The 15836-nt window shown below is 36.7% G+C and overlaps 1 protein-coding gene across 11 annotated transcripts in view; it reads right to left on the bottom strand.

The window, feature by feature from the left end:
- Positions 1-15836, bottom strand: part of Tank (TRAF family member associated NFKB activator) — a 77388-nt gene that overhangs the window by 18393 nt on the left and 43159 nt on the right. For 6 of the 11 annotated variants that reach the window (XM_021647370.2, XM_021647368.2, XM_021647373.2 and 3 more), the window contains 2 exons: positions 8971-9082; positions 6745-6863 (listed from right to left, as the gene is read on the bottom strand). The exons of 1 other annotated variant lie outside the window; for it this stretch is intronic. In XM_021647370.2, the coding sequence (XP_021503045.1) occupies positions 6745-6863; positions 8971-9082 (231 nt within the window). Of the gene's footprint in view, positions 1-6744; positions 6864-8970; positions 9083-15836 lie in introns of those variants that run through there. 4 more of the 11 variants (XM_060390255.1, XM_060390251.1, XM_060390253.1 and 1 more) reach the window with 2 other exon arrangements.

The raw sequence follows: 15836 nt of genomic DNA, 5'->3' as shown, positions 1-15836 counted from the left end.
CCTGGGTTTATACACTACAGAAGACCAGAAAGCTTAATGGTGTTCAAATAGCCCCAACACAAAAACTGAAGGCTATCTGCTGGGTTGTTTTTTTTTGTCAACTTGACACAAACCAGAGTCATGTGGAAGGAGAGAATCCAACTGAGGAAGTGCCTCCATTGGATTGTTCTGTCTGTGGGCATTCATGTGGGAAGGCCCAACCCACTGTGTGTAGTGCCATTCTCTGGGCAGGGAATCCTGGGTTGTATAAAAAAATAAACTGGGCTCTCTCTCTCTCTCCTCTCTTGCACTTTCTGCTTTGTTTTTTTTCCTGTCCCTCCATCTCTCTCTCCCTCCCTCCATTTCTTCTTCCCTCATTCCCCATTCAATAAATCTTTTTCATAAAAAAAAAAAATAGCAAATGAGCAAGCCATGAAGAGCAAGCCAATAAGCAGCATTCTTCCATGGTCTCTGCTTCAGATCCTGCCTTCAGGCTCCTTCCTTGACTTCTTGCCCTGACTACCATTCATGATGAACTCACTGTAAGACGAAATACATCCTTTCCTCCCCACATTGCTTTTGGTCATGGTGCCTATTACAGCAAAAGAAAGCAAATTAACAGAGACACTGGAACCAGGACCAGAGGGTACTGCTGTGAGAGACTTGACTGTGTTGTTTTGGAAGAACTGTGGTAGCATTTGGAACTCTAGGTTGCAAAAGAACAGTTGAGTACTCAAAGCTTAAAAGGAATTCAAGTTCAATATATATGCACACAGTAGGAGTTAGGGGAAGGGAGGAGGAGGGGCATTTTCACATAATTTGATTTTATTTATGAATATTTTCAGTTTTTAAACTTCTTTATAAAACTAGTAACAACATGTAATGATTTCTAGTTCTCTAGGCACTGTATAGTAAATCACTGAATATAGTAAATTCTCTATTCAAATTATAATTTTTCGAATTCTTAAGATCATAGGGCCATGGTATTTCTTCCTTCTGAGCTTAATCATAGGATTTAAGAAATTGAAGTCACTGTCATCATTTGATGCTGGGACTAATCCTCTCTCCTACCCCTTAACACTGGCATTTTCCTAACAGACTCTAACCTACAATGCCCGTGATGCTTTAAAAATACGTGCAACACTATTGTTTTACTCTTCAACATACAGAATTTAATTCTTTGCTCCGGGAGCAACTGATAACTTACTTCTAATAAACAGAATACTGTGAAAATAAAGGTATGTGACTCCAGTGACTCGGTCATAGGAAACACCTTGCACTATGCTCTTGGATACCTTACTCTGAGGAAAGTTAGCTGCCAGGCTGTGAGTAGACGCCCATATGGCAAATCTTCCTGCCAAAAGTAATGTGAGTGAGCCATTTTGGAAGTGGGTCCTCCAACCAGTAAAGCCATCAGCCTGTACTCCTTGATTAATTTTGATTCCAACAACATTAGAAATTGTGAACCATCCACCTAAGTCACTTCTGAGTTTCTGACAGAAACAGAGAAAATAATTTGTTGCTTTCGTGCTGTTAAGTTTTTGAGTTTGAGTAAGTTTAGAGTAACCAGTTATATGACAGGCAGAGTAAAAGATAGGTAACTACTGTGGTGAACAAGAGGAGAAACAGGTACATTCTTTCAGTTCTGAGTGTCCTCTAACGACAGAGCCTTGTTGTCTTGGCCTCTTTATGTCCTTTTTAGAAGACAAAGGACTCCTGCATATTCTCTGTATAGGAATAACACAAATACAGGCTGAACTATAAATATTGTTTTGATTGATTGAGTGACTACAGTATTGGAGACTAAACCCAGGATGCATGCATACCAGGCAAGCACTCAACCACGAAGGCACATCCCAACCCAATTTTATGTTTTTTAAAGTCAAATTTTTGGGCTGGAGAGATGGCTCAGACATTAAAGGCTAGGCTTACAACCAAAACATAAAGTCAAATTTTCTAAAATGGTTCCTCCATACCATGTATTTCTTATTCCTTTGGCTTCATGTGTCATTTTTGTAGGTGGCCACACAAATTGCAATTTGCCAAAATATCCAACAGCCTCTTGCATATTCTAACAGAAAGTTTAAAGAAAACAAAATTTCAAGTGACCCAACAGATATAAGGACAAAAGGACTACAGGTGGCTAGTAATAAATCCTTCTCTTATGGGTTAAAGACATTTCTGCTAACTTACTAATTCATACAGAAACAAGACCGACTGATTAGGAATGTAACTTCTAGAAACAGATTAGTTTTATTTAAACATTATCAGCATATTAGCGTACACCTAAAAGTATAACCCACCCATTCTTCTATGTCTTCCTACTCTCATCCTGTAGATGCATACTTTTACAAAGGAGCAGCTAAATATGGACTGCTTTCATTTAAAAGAAAAAACTAATATAACAAAGTATTTCAAAGTTCTATTCCTAGGAAATGATTTCTCATCTGGATTAGCTAAAAGTGAACTTAATTATAACTTATTAAGTACAGATCAATACATATGCAAATGTAAATGATTTTAATTTCAATTGCTTAATTAGCCAATATTTTCTCTAAATTAGGCCTAATTATATTATTACATTGAATATAATAACTGGCTCTCAAAAATGTAATAAATTAAAATTATCCTTAAAAACACATTATAGAGCTACAGTAATAAAAACAATATGATACTGGCACAAAAACAGACATGAAGACCAATAGAATAGAACAGAAGACCCAAACATAAGTACTATAACTATAACCATCTAATATTTAACAAGTTGAAAAACATATACAAGAAAAGACAACATCTTTAACAAATGGTGCTGGGAAAACTGATGTCTACAGGCTGAAAATAATGAAATTAGACCTGTATCTATCACCCTAAAAATAAAAATCCAAGTAGATCAAAGACTTCAAATGTGAAACCTGAAACACTAAAACTTCTAGAAGAAAGCACAGTCAGTACCTACAAGATATAGGAGTAGAAAAGGACTTTCTGAATAGGACTATACTTGCCCAGGAATAAGGCCAATAATTGACAACTAGAACCCCACAAAACTAAAAAGCTCTGTACAGCTAAGAAAACAGTCAAGCAGAAGAGGAAAAGGTTCACAGAATGGGAGAAACTTTTTGCCAGCCTACACCTGGCAGAGCATTAATATCCAGAACACACAAAGAACTAAAGAGCAAAGAGCCAAGAAAACAAATGACCCCATTGAAAAATGGGCTAGAGCTCTAAAAAGAGTTCTTAATGGGGAAAAAAAAATGGCTAATACTTCAAGAACTGTTCATCATCCTATCTGTTGGCAGTTAGGGAACTGCACATGAAAACTACTTTGAGATTTCATCTCACCCTAAGTCACAATAGCTAAGACCAACAAATCAACTGCCAACAAATACAGGCAAAGTTATAGAGGAAGAAGAACCCTCATTCACTGTTGGTAGGATTACAAATCGGTTTGGCCATTCTGGAAACCAGTATGGAGAATCTTCAAAGAACTAAAATTATATCTAGTAGGTGATCTGGTATACTACTCCTTGGCATAATCCCAAAGGACTTGGTATTTCACTCCACAGATACTTGCTCAGCAATGTTCATAGCCATCCTATTCACAATAACAGGAAAATGGAAAAAACCTAAGTGGCCTTCAACAAAAAAATGGATGAGTACTGTTCAGCTGTAAGAAAAAAAATGGAAGTTTCAGGTAAATGGTTACACCTAGAAAAGATTATACTGAGTGAGAGAACCCAGACCCAGAAAAACAAATGTCACATGCTCTCTTTCATCTTTGGATCTGAGCATCAAGTCCTCAGAAGGGAGTCTAAACATAGAGTAACCACAAAAACCAAAAAGGACAAAGGATCATTGTGTGTGGGGGGGAGAGAGGGAATAGCAGGATATCGGTGATATGAACTGGGAAAAGAAATTACAGGGAGGGGGCCTCCAACTGCATAAGAGGGAGGAGACAAGGGACAAGAACACCAAAATTGCTTGAGAAAGCATTAAGGAATTGTATTATTTCATATTTACTTAAAAATATACATGGTAAATCAGTACATGTGCACATATATACCTATATCCTTATATAAGTCATACATACTGAAGGAAGTTAAACCACTTGTGCTGACAATGCTTCCCTCAAGCACCACAGACTAACAAAACCCCAAACAGTGAGTATAGAAAACCCTCTTTTTTGAAAAGTTGGTCAGGATAGTCCAGTGACTCCCAAACAATATAGATACAGACCGTGGTTCTCTCTCGGGGTTTGAAGGTGGGTCCCCATGGTGAAAAACGTCTCACAATTGGGACACAGGACTTTGAGGATCTGACCGGAAAGCCTCTTTACTGCAGTTTAGCTTTCACATAAGATGCAGAGGAGTGATGCAATTAAACAGCTGTAATACTTAGGAACCACGACAACTGCCAGCACGGCAAGATACACATAAAGGTGCAGTCAGTGGCAATCAACAGTTGTCTGACAGGACTTAAGGCCCGCTCAACAGGAGGGAGATAATGCCTGGTATTGGAAATGTAGCCAGCTTCCTGGGCTAGTGAGGCCATGGACCTCAGAAAACAATCCATTATCACTATGTTCTTAGGCTAGAATAGTTCCTTACTACATTATCTTATCCGTAAACCTACATTTAAGTGTAGCCACGACCCCAAATCAAAGACTCTTCCATACAGTAAATGGAGACCATCACAGAAAACCATACTGGACCCCATATAGACATCAACAGACGGTGGGGATCCCAGTCCCAATATATACATCTACATCACTGTTCCTGTATTTATGGAAATAATGGAAGACAGGGTGGAAAAGTTTTAAGAACCAGAACACCAGGAAGTTGGTAAGAGAACTCTAAGAGTCAGAGCACCAGAAAGCCAACTGTGAAGCAACTCTCCTAAAACGGCTGCATAAACAAGGCCAGAACAATAGCAGTATCAATGGACACGTAACTTGGGAGAAAAAATTTTGTGGCGTCCCACCCCTAGACAAAGAACTATAGGCAACTAATGACTATTGAGAGAGGGATCATTAGCTTCTCCCAGGGGTAAGTTCCCTTATTGGTTGTACCATAACTATATGTACACAAACTACAAAAATGGACTCAAAGTTGTGTTTGTAGATGTGTATATATTATACATAATACATATAATGCAAACATAAATATCTCTTGTATTGTTAGCAAGGATAATGGTGACAAATGACAGAAGTTATATTATTTCCTTATCCAGACATATATCTTTAGACCTTTTCCACGGTCTATCCACAAACACAGTATAATTGGTGCAGCATTATTAATTCTTTGGAGATAAGCTGGCCAAGCAAAGGAAATTGAAGGAAGAAAATAGAAAACAATTTAAACCCAGAATCATTTGTCTTACTATCTAATTCACAGTAAAGCTTTACTACTTTTTTAAAACTCAAATTTTATTAAATGCTTCTGAGGGGATGGGGAACCACTAGGGAGCCTGGGGAGATGGCTCAGCATAGCTCTGGTGTGCAATCATGAGGAGTGAAGTCCGATCCTAGCACTCAAGTAACAAGCAGAGTGCCTGTGACCATTTATAACCCCAGCACCAAGAGAGGTGTGGGTAGGATTGCTGGTGCTTGCTGGCTTTCAATCTAGAGGAAAATGTAAGTTTTGATTTAGGGAAAGACTGTCTCTGGGGCAGGGGCGATGGTGCGCTGGTTAAGATCATTTGTTGCTCTTTCAGAGGACCCAAGATGGATTCCCAGCACCTACACAGTGATTCCCAACCATCCTTGACTCCAGTTCAGGGGATCTTCTGATCTCTTCCGACTTCCATGGCTACTAGGCATGCATGTGGTGCATATGCAAGCATGCAGGTAAAACATTCACACATATAAAACTCACAAACCAACCTTAAAAAAATCCTGCCTCAAATGAACAGGTAGAGTAGTAATATCAGAGGATACTTAATTCTCTCTTCTAGCTCTGAAAGCCTGTAATAGGCACATGCATCTATACACACAAAGAGCATACTAACATAAAGACATACACAAACAAATCTTTAAAAAACATTAGGACATATGAAGCTTAAGCTTTATTTTAAATGTAAGTATTTAGGAAAATATGTTACTTTTGCAGATACAGAACTTTGTTTGGAATTCTAGTGGTAGGGGACTGAAGAGAGAAGGCTCATCAGTTAATAGTGTGTTCTTGCAGAGGATTTGTTTGGTTCCTAGCACTTACTCTGTTCAAAAGCAACTGTAACCCCTGACCAAGGAGATTTAATGCGTCTGGCCTCCATGGGCATCTGCATATATTCACATACAGATACACACATACACATAATTAAAAATAATAATAGGACTAGAGAGAGAGAGCTCAGTGGTTAAGAGCACTCCTACTTTCACAGGGAAACTGGGTTTAATTCCCAGATCCCACACGGTGGCTCACAACTGTCTGTAATTAGTTCCAGGAGATCTGATGCCTCTTCTGACCTCTGAAGGCACTGCATGTATATGGTGCACACACACATACACATAAAATTAATTTTAAAAATCTCCCTAAAAAGTTTCAATGGTGCATCATTGCCTCAGAGAAATGAAATGAAGAAGATATATTGCATATCCACATTTAAATTCTATTTTCTGCAGAAGCAATGTTAGAGGTAAAAAAAAAAAAAAAAAAGTCTACTTTCTTTCTATGATCTACCCATTCAAATTATGAGATCAGATAGACTAAATAATCTATAACTCTCTGAAGCCTAACCCCTTAAACATGAATCTGACAGTACACTTCCTACCTTTGATTGCTTATCTCTCAGTGTTCCTAGTTTCACTTTATCATGTGGTTCATCAAGGGTCAAATTATTCTTCCTTTTTTCACCATCTTCAAACAAAGGTACATAGCCATAACTATTATCTGCAAGAAAAAACCCTTGTGAATTAGCAGAAAGCCCTGGAAAAATAATTATAATAAAAATGAAGCTGGGTATAGTGGCACCAGCTTTTTAAAATTATTTTATTTTTATTTTTTTAATATTAATCACAGGTTATTTACTTCGTATCCCAGCCGTAGCCCCCTCTCTCATTCCCTCCCAATCTCACCCTCCCTTCCTCGTCTCTACCCTGTCCCTTTCCAAGTCCACTGATAGGGGAGGTCTTCCTCCCCTTCCATCTGACCCTAGCTTATCAGATATTTTCAGGACTGGCTGCAATGTCCTCCTCTGTGGCCTAGCTAGCCAGCTTTTAATCCCAGCACTAGAAAAGCAGAGACAGGCAGATCTCTGTGAGTTTGAGGACAGCCTGGTCTACAAAGCAAGTCCAGGACAGACAAGGCTACATGAAGAAACTCTGTCTCAAAAAAACAAAAACCAACCAAACAACAACAATGAAAAACCAAACAACCACAGAAAAACAAATCTCAGTAATTTCAAAAGAATAAACTGTAAGATCTAGTTTTACAATATTTACGTAATATTTACTTTGGCAAGATGCCCATTTATAGAGATTTTCCCTTCCCACTGAACACTTATTTTCCTATGAGAATTCAGAAAACTTGAATTCTGCTTCTTGCATTTTACTGTATCAACAGGTAAACTTTACGGCTGTTTTAGAGGAAGGATAGCGCTGGGAATTCACTAGCTAAGTGCCCCACCCTGGCTACATCCCCAAGTCTATTAAACTTTCATATGGCCATTGCAAGTACAGATATTTGTCTAAGATAATTACTTTAAAAAAAACTTCCATGCTTATAGAAAATTAGAAAATGTAGTCATGACAAAAATATGGGAAAAAAAAAAAGCTGGAGGCTGAAGAGATGGCTCTATGGTTATGAGTACTTGCTGATTTTTCCAGAAGACATGGGTTTGATTACTAGAGCCCCATGGTGGCTCATGACCATCTATTTTCAGGTTCAGGGGATCCAATATATTTTATGGACCTTGGTGGAAATCAGGCACACACATGGTGTAGTAACATATGTAGGCAAAGCATCCATAAACATAAAATAAACTCTTAAAAATTATTTTTAAAAAAACCTATCTAAATTTTCATGACTTGTGAATTATTGTTATTAACATTGTGGTTTATATTCTTTGTTTTACTTTTTTAAAATTTACTTATTTTTATTAATTACAGTTTATTCACTTTGTGTCCCAGCTATAGGCCCCTCCCTCTTACCCTCCCAACCCCACCTACCCTCTCTCATCTCCTCCCATGCCTCTCTCCAAGATAGGGGAGGTTCTCCTCCCCTTCCTTCTGACCCTAGCTTATCAGGTCTCATCAGGACTGGCTGAATTGTCTTCCTCTTCTATGTTTTTCTCTTCTGCATATAAATTTAAACAAGAATGTTTTTTCTGTACACATGAAATAACTAATTTATTTTTGTATTTTGCTTTATTTTGCTGAACAATTGAACATATCATTGCTGCTTATCATGGCTCTACAACCGCTCATGGTAACTTAACTTCTGGACACTGTATCTTTTTGAATTATTTACTGTTTTTGTTCAAAGGATATTTACTGAGAGAGATGCCCAGGGCAAGGAATACGGAAAGGGCACAAAGCTTCTGCACCTTCCTGGGCTCAGTCCACGTTCAGCTATCTGAATGCACGGATCTTTGATTTCTCTTCTCAAGAAATCTAGTGTGATGTATAACGTATGTGCATCTTCTAGTATTTGCACAAATTGTCTTATATATTCTTAGAGCTTCTGTTTTCTTTTCTTTTCTTTTTTTTTTTTAGAGCTTCTGTTTTCAACTCAAAGGCACAAACTTTTAAAAGAAGCTTGTTGGTATTCATTGGCAAAATGCTTTCAAGGAAGTTTTATCAATCTAGTGTTTCAGCCTACAGAACATACTTCCGCATGTCCTAAAGTTTAAATTAAATAAACATAATGTAAAGCTGTACTATGGTTTTTGTATCAGAACTAATTAAAAAAACAAACAAGAAAAAAAATCCAAAATTTACCTTTTCTCTAAAACGTCCCAGAAATACATTTAAAAAAGAAAGGAAAGAGAAAGAAATACCTCGACTAGACTCCATAAGAAGTAGCTGTGATCTTAGCTTGTCAATAAGAGTTTGTTGAAATGAGAGCTGTTCTTGTTGCTCGCGAATTCTTAGTTCATAGTTCTCAGTCTGCTGACAAAAAAACAAAACAAAACAAAACAAAAAACCTGAAATTCACTGACAGATGCATTTACTGTGTATTAATAAGCACAAGAGCTACATGTTCCACCCAGGTAACTGAAAAATCTATTCATGAGTTACTGATTGGCTCCAGGAATTTACTTGTGATCATTATAGTATCAGTAACTTAAACCATTACAGCACTATACAACTTTAAAAATTATCTTATTTAAAGAAATTCCAGTCAAGAGTTTGATAGTATGGTTTCTTGGTCTCTCAGTAAAGACAAAAATTATAATTTAAAATTTAATGCTTGCAATAAAAAAGCATGAACAATTAAGTAGCTGCACTAAAGTTATGCTCTAAAAATACACACTAGTCTTAAAACAAAATTTTATGTCTTTTAAATAGACACTGAAATTAATTTTTATAGTACAAAACCATAAACCAAGTAGCCTATTAGTAAAGATTATGAAAGTCAAAAGAATAAATACAAATTCTAAAAGTAATGTGGCCAGAAACAAGAATAGCAGGGTTAATTTTTATTATATAAAGATATTATATAGATTTTAAGAGGCATAATCCTCTCATACTTTTATTCCACCCATCTGCTTATTTTATTATAATTGCTGTGAAAACTAAGCAACAAAATTGACATATGCATTAGAAATATTGACATACAGATGTACAAACCTTCAAGAAAAATCTGAAAATGCATCACAATTACCTAATGAGTATTCTTAAAAGCTATATTAAGAAAGTATGCATAATATGAAAGTCTTTGCCACTTTCTACCACTGGAAGAACAAATGACTAAATATAAATTCCTTAAAATATTAAAAGGGCCTTAATAATTATAGCAACATCTGGTATATACTAGATGTTTGATTTTTTAATCGACCAATTCCAAAGTTCACAATTAATGATGTTGAATTATTTTCAGATCCCAAGTAATCCTAACATTCTTTATAAATCAAAGATTTATGCCTTAAGTCTCAAATATAAATTTAAGAGAAATTAAAGAAAAATACTACATTTGCCTTAATAAAAGGTGGATTTTTACACATAGGGCACTTAAAACAAAAGTAACGGAGAGAGCAGGTAAGTAACCCAACTGGCAAGTAAGTTTTGTATATTGCCTGGAGGCAGTCTTACATAACTTGACATTCTCCACAGAACCACACAAATGATGTTAAATATATGTTGATTATTATAAACAGATGAGTTTCAGCCTTACAGAATTCAAGCCCCAGATACTGAACACTAGATATTCAAGTATAATACAGAGCCATACTTCTCAGAGGAAAACATCTTATTCATACATACACTGGCATCCAAGCTGCTAGAATGAGTGGATAAACTGACTACAAGAAGAATTCAAACATTATAGCTAACTTGGAATACTTTAAACTTATCTGGGCTACCAACATTCTCTGAGGTGAAAGTATCAGCAATATATTATGATCTTCCATATGTACTTTATGCATTTAGGACATTTTTATTTCAAAGTACTAAAAAATCTTCATAAACATAAGTAATTTCAATAATTACCCATTTTTTTCAGTGTATCTGGATAGATGCATAAATCCTGTTGTTCAGTGAGCAAGCAACCAAATTAAAAAAAATAAGCTAGCAAATTATAGATAGGCTGAGAATAAGTGTCTAAATTATTCACGTCTCAGCCCATTCTTCATCTATTATGCACACTCCCCAACTCCAGTGAAGAAACCAAAAGACCATGTATGTTCATTTGGAACCAACTCAGAACACTTCTGCCAATTAATTTTCATCTTCTTCTCTGTAGCCTAAAAACACACTTCAGCACATCTGCTTACAACATATTATAATAAAGCTGAAATGCATTCAATATCTGGAAAAGTTAATAAATCACTGGTTACTTCACAGAGAAGTCTTAAACTATTTCTTGACTCAGAAGATAATGTATTATAAAGCCAAGGCAAAACTTTAAATAAAAAAAAAAAATCAATATGCTGAATGTGTAGCTGGGCAAATAACAGAGCTATGGTCCATGTTCTCCTGGGCTTCTAGTTTATTTATGGTATTCTAGTCTGTCTACATGTCTGATGGACACAGACTGTTACTGTAATCTCTAGTGTCACAGAGTGTCTGGCACATACTGAAATGTTCAGTATATATTAATTGAATAGCAAGCTAATTAAATACCTGAGAAATGGATATGCCTTCAAATATGACCTGAAATAATGGAGGGATAAATGGTCTTGCTTTTATGCTTAAAACTAAATAAAACAAGTTTACTTATATGTATTCTTCTTAAAAACTCAAATGATTATGTTCACTGTAAATGAACAAATAGCATGAAAAAAAAAACAATTTTATGCTATTTGTTCATTCAAATTGTTTTTTAAAGATCATAAAATTGATGCACAGTCACAGTATTTTAAAATATAGTGCAATTACAAGCAAGTGCATTCCAGTACTATCAAAGACCCCACAAACAGAAAACTCACTAACAACCACATTGGAAATGTACAACAGTAATGTCTTGTCAACACTTCTGTACAGAGCACAGACATGACAGCTAAAACAGACAGAAGAGAAGATGCTTTTGACAGCCAGTGTGTGTGAATGATTCTTTGAGTCAGATGGCAGCAACAAGTTACCAACTAGGAGATCTGCATGACAACTAACCATCCATCTGTATCAAACACCATCTGGCCAAGATGACTCTGGCTTCTGTGTACTTGACATTCCTTTTAATTCCAAAGACTAGCAAAACAAGTGGTCTATCAGAATCTAAGAAGTAAACAGGTATATAGGTATTTGTGTCATAAAGGGTTGTATATTCTTTCTTAGTGTTCAAAAGCAAAACAGCACCATGGAGATCATATATACAATAATACATATAATCAATTTATCAAAAATGGTCATCCAAGCATACTGTAGACCATCATAAACAAAGCAAAAGCCTCATCTTAAGAATTATTCTGAAGCTGGAGAGCTGGATCAACAGTTAAGAGTAAATGCTGTTCTTGCAGAGGACCTGAGTCAGTTTCCCAGCATTCACATGGAAATTCGTAACCTTCTCTATCATTAGCTCCAGGGGATGCATTGCCCTCTTCTGGCCTCTGTAGGCATCAGGACTGCATGTGACTTTTGACATACATTCAGGCAAAACATTCATATACAGGAAATAAAAATTAATTAAAAAGGCTTATTCTTTTATTAAAGAAAAATTTCAGTCCACCCTCTTCAAAACAAAGATACCATATTTTCAATAATTTTGGACATACAGCTGTTCAAGTTTTCATGAGTTTCATAAATATTAAGATAGTATTCTGTTAATTGAATATTTTTCCTGTTGCAGCATTGGATGTTCTAACTTTTCATATTTTCTAAGATGTTTGCTTCCTATATTGGGGGAAAACTTCAAACATCCTTAAGTCATCTATAATATTCTACACTGGCCAAATATTATTTTTCTCATTTTCAAGAATTAATCCCAATATTCTGAAAAAGTACTATGGCTTTCTTCCAATGATTTTTACTAGGAAATTTAATAAATGTTGAGTGGATAAAACATAGTCTTAATTTAAAAACATTTAAAACTGCTCCAAGATTAATAAATATGAGAGCTTTATTGAAGGCTCTCCTTGCATAAAAATGTTCACAACAGGGAATGCCACAGCTTATGAAGGATATAAATATTACTTATTTCAATATACAGCAGTTTAGATAAAAGCTAATAATTTATACGCAATCTATTTTTAAAACCCATCAAAAACTTTAGTAAACTTAATTATCAATTTTACTTTCATTTTTTAATGTACAAGATCATCTATCTTGGCTGACGTGTAGCTCTTTCTTCAACCTTTCTTTGCATACTAATTTAATAAGCTCCCCACCTCCCACCAGATACTAGGATTTAACTAGGAAATATTGAGCTGGGCAAATCAGATTTCACTTTGATTATCTATTGCTAGTACCGTCCTCCATTTCTCAGCATGGTCAATGGCAAGCTATGAAAAACTGTTTTTAAAGTTTTGCTTCTGTGGGGAAGGGAGCACTCCTGCCAGAAGCCATAAAAACATTCCATTCAACTAGAAGTTCAAACTTCCCCTGGGCCACTGTGGGCTTCTGATGCCCTTGCTAAGAAGGAATAACAATGTTAGACAGGGTGATTGATCCAGATTACCATGGGGAAACCAGACTGCTTCTCCAAAAGGGAGGTAAAATCCATTATCTGGAATACAGGAGAACCTTTCGAATAGCTCTTGGTGCTACCATGTCCTGTGATTAGAATCAATGGGAAACTACAACAGCCCTTTCAGGAATGAAGGTATGGGGTACTCCTTTAGGAAAAGAGGCAAGACCTGCTGAGGTGCTTGCCAAAGGAGGAGGAAATACAGAATGGGTGTTAAAGGAAGGTACTTATAAATACCAGCTAAGGCCATGTGATCAGCTGTAGACATAAGATTTATAGTTGGCATGAATGCTTCTGTTATATTTTGTAAATGTATTTGCAGATATTTGGTTTTTTACCCAATTTCTTTACTATATTATATAACATCAATTAAGAAAATTTATCAATGGTTATCCTATTTAACTTCGAGATACTAAAAGAACACACCCCTCGAGAAACATCTCCACCTATTCTAATTTATAATACATTTGTGGTTGGTTGTATTAGGGATAGTATATCATGTTTGGTGTTAGACCTGGTTAAATATATAGCATATTTGTTATTTTGTGTGTTTAGGCATAATTATGACATGGTTTTTGTTTTAATTTGAAAATTAATCATGATATAAGGAGATATGATTGTGTAACAAGGGGTACACTTGTGATTGGTATTGACCATACTGGAATTAACTAAACCCAAGAATGAAAGGATGCATATGTGAGTGATTTTTGCTTAATATGAAGTGGCAAGATCCACTTCTAATCTGGATCTCTGAGGTGGGAAGACCCATCTCTAAATCTGGGCTACACATTCTGCTGGAAGCTTATGTAAGGTCATGGAAGGAGGATGCTTTTGCTCTTTGTGTGCTTGTTCTCACCTCACTATCAAGTCCACTCCTTCACTGGCATTAGAGCCTACTTTTAAGGGATTCCAGTGTTTACTGAAGACCAGGTGAGACATCTTGCCTCATGAACTGAGCAACTATGGATTCTTGAACCTTCTGTCATAGGCAGCCACTGTTGTATTAGCCTATAAGTCATTCTATGTACTCATTCTGTAAGTTCTGTTACTCTGAAGAACCCTGACTAATACATTTTACAATCCAATTTTGGTCATCCCCCTTTAAAACCTTGGATTCTATTAGAAATGAAAATAAAACTTGATGTAGTGGTGCACGCCTATAATCCCAGCACTCTGGGAGGCAGAGGCAGGCAGATCACTGTAAGTTGACGGCCAGCCTCGTCTACAAAGAGAGTTCAGGACAGCCAAAGCAACACAGAGAAACCCTGTCTCAAAAAACCAAAAAAGTCTGGTATGACAGTGAAGACCTTTGATCCTAAAACTGGGGAAGCAGAGGCAGGCAGATCTCTGAGTTCAAGGGCCAGTTTGGTCTCTACATAGTGAGTTCCAGGATAGCTAGGCCTACATAGTGAGACCCCATCTCATAAATAAATAAATTATCTTTACTGGAATGATTGAAAAAAAAATGGCAAATACAAAATATTTGTATATATTAACATTTTGGTGAATGTTAGATCTTCTTTTAAATAAGAAATGTAGTATCTACATACTATTTAGAACTGTGGAAGCTGTACACTGAAGTCTCCACCAGGGTAATGGGGTTTGGGTCACTTTAGAGTGCTCTACAAGGACAATGTTTTGTGGGGTAGTCAGGGTAAAGGATACGCTCAGACCCCAGACTGGTAAAGTGAACAGTGTGTAACTTTAGCCTGGAGAATCAAAGGCATGTCATCCAAATCAGGATACAAAAATGCAGGTAGAAAAATGGATCCAGGATTACCTAGAGCCTTGAGGACCCAACCTCCACCCAAGAGTGTATAGAAGGCGAACCACAGACTCAAAGATTCTCTGCCTCATGATTTTATATTTGTCCTATATTTATATGTCAGGACCTATTGTCTCCCTTTTCTTTCTCACTAATCCCTTTTCAAATGAGAATGTCTATTCTATACTTGTTTTCATTGATTTTTAAAAATGTTTATTTTATGTGTAAAGATGTTTTGACTATCATGTATTTCTTCGTGTCCTTTGCATGGTATCCACATTGGATCCTCTGGAACCTGAGAAACAGAAGGTTGTCAGCTGCCACGTGGGAGCTGGGAAGCTAACTCCAGCCCCCTGGAAGAGTAGCAAATGTTCTTAGCTACTAACCCACCTCTCCAGCTCCCCATTATCATTGTATTTTTTAAAGCATATAACTTGCTTAATTTTTTTTTTAATAGGCTCACAACTGATAGGGAATATGTTACAGGACGAACTATACCTTGAGTCTCATCTATTCCTGATTTTAAAGCTGGGGAGTGCGCTGCTCTGGGCGTGGGTGCTGCACCTACATCACGAACTACCAGCTCGACCGAGACCCAGTGCTTTCAGTGGGTCCATTCTCTCCTCTACTCCATCTACTAGCTGCTGGAGCACAGGGAGAAGCCAGTGATCAGGAGCATCAACACTGAAGATGAAAACCTGAAGCATGGCTGTGATTAAAGAAGACAGTGACCCCTGGCATCTGCTGATGGGCTGCCAAGCATCTCTAAGGAGCTTGGGAGAGCCATGCAGACTCTGAGGAGAGACATGGCGGTACAG

Source organism: Meriones unguiculatus, chromosome 8 (assembly GCF_030254825.1).
Source record: "Meriones unguiculatus strain TT.TT164.6M chromosome 8, Bangor_MerUng_6.1, whole genome shotgun sequence".
NCBI classification, from domain to species: domain Eukaryota; kingdom Metazoa; phylum Chordata; class Mammalia; order Rodentia; family Muridae; genus Meriones; species Meriones unguiculatus.
The sequence above is the reverse complement of the archived record's forward strand: the minus strand, read 5'-3'. Positions and strand labels throughout refer to the sequence as shown.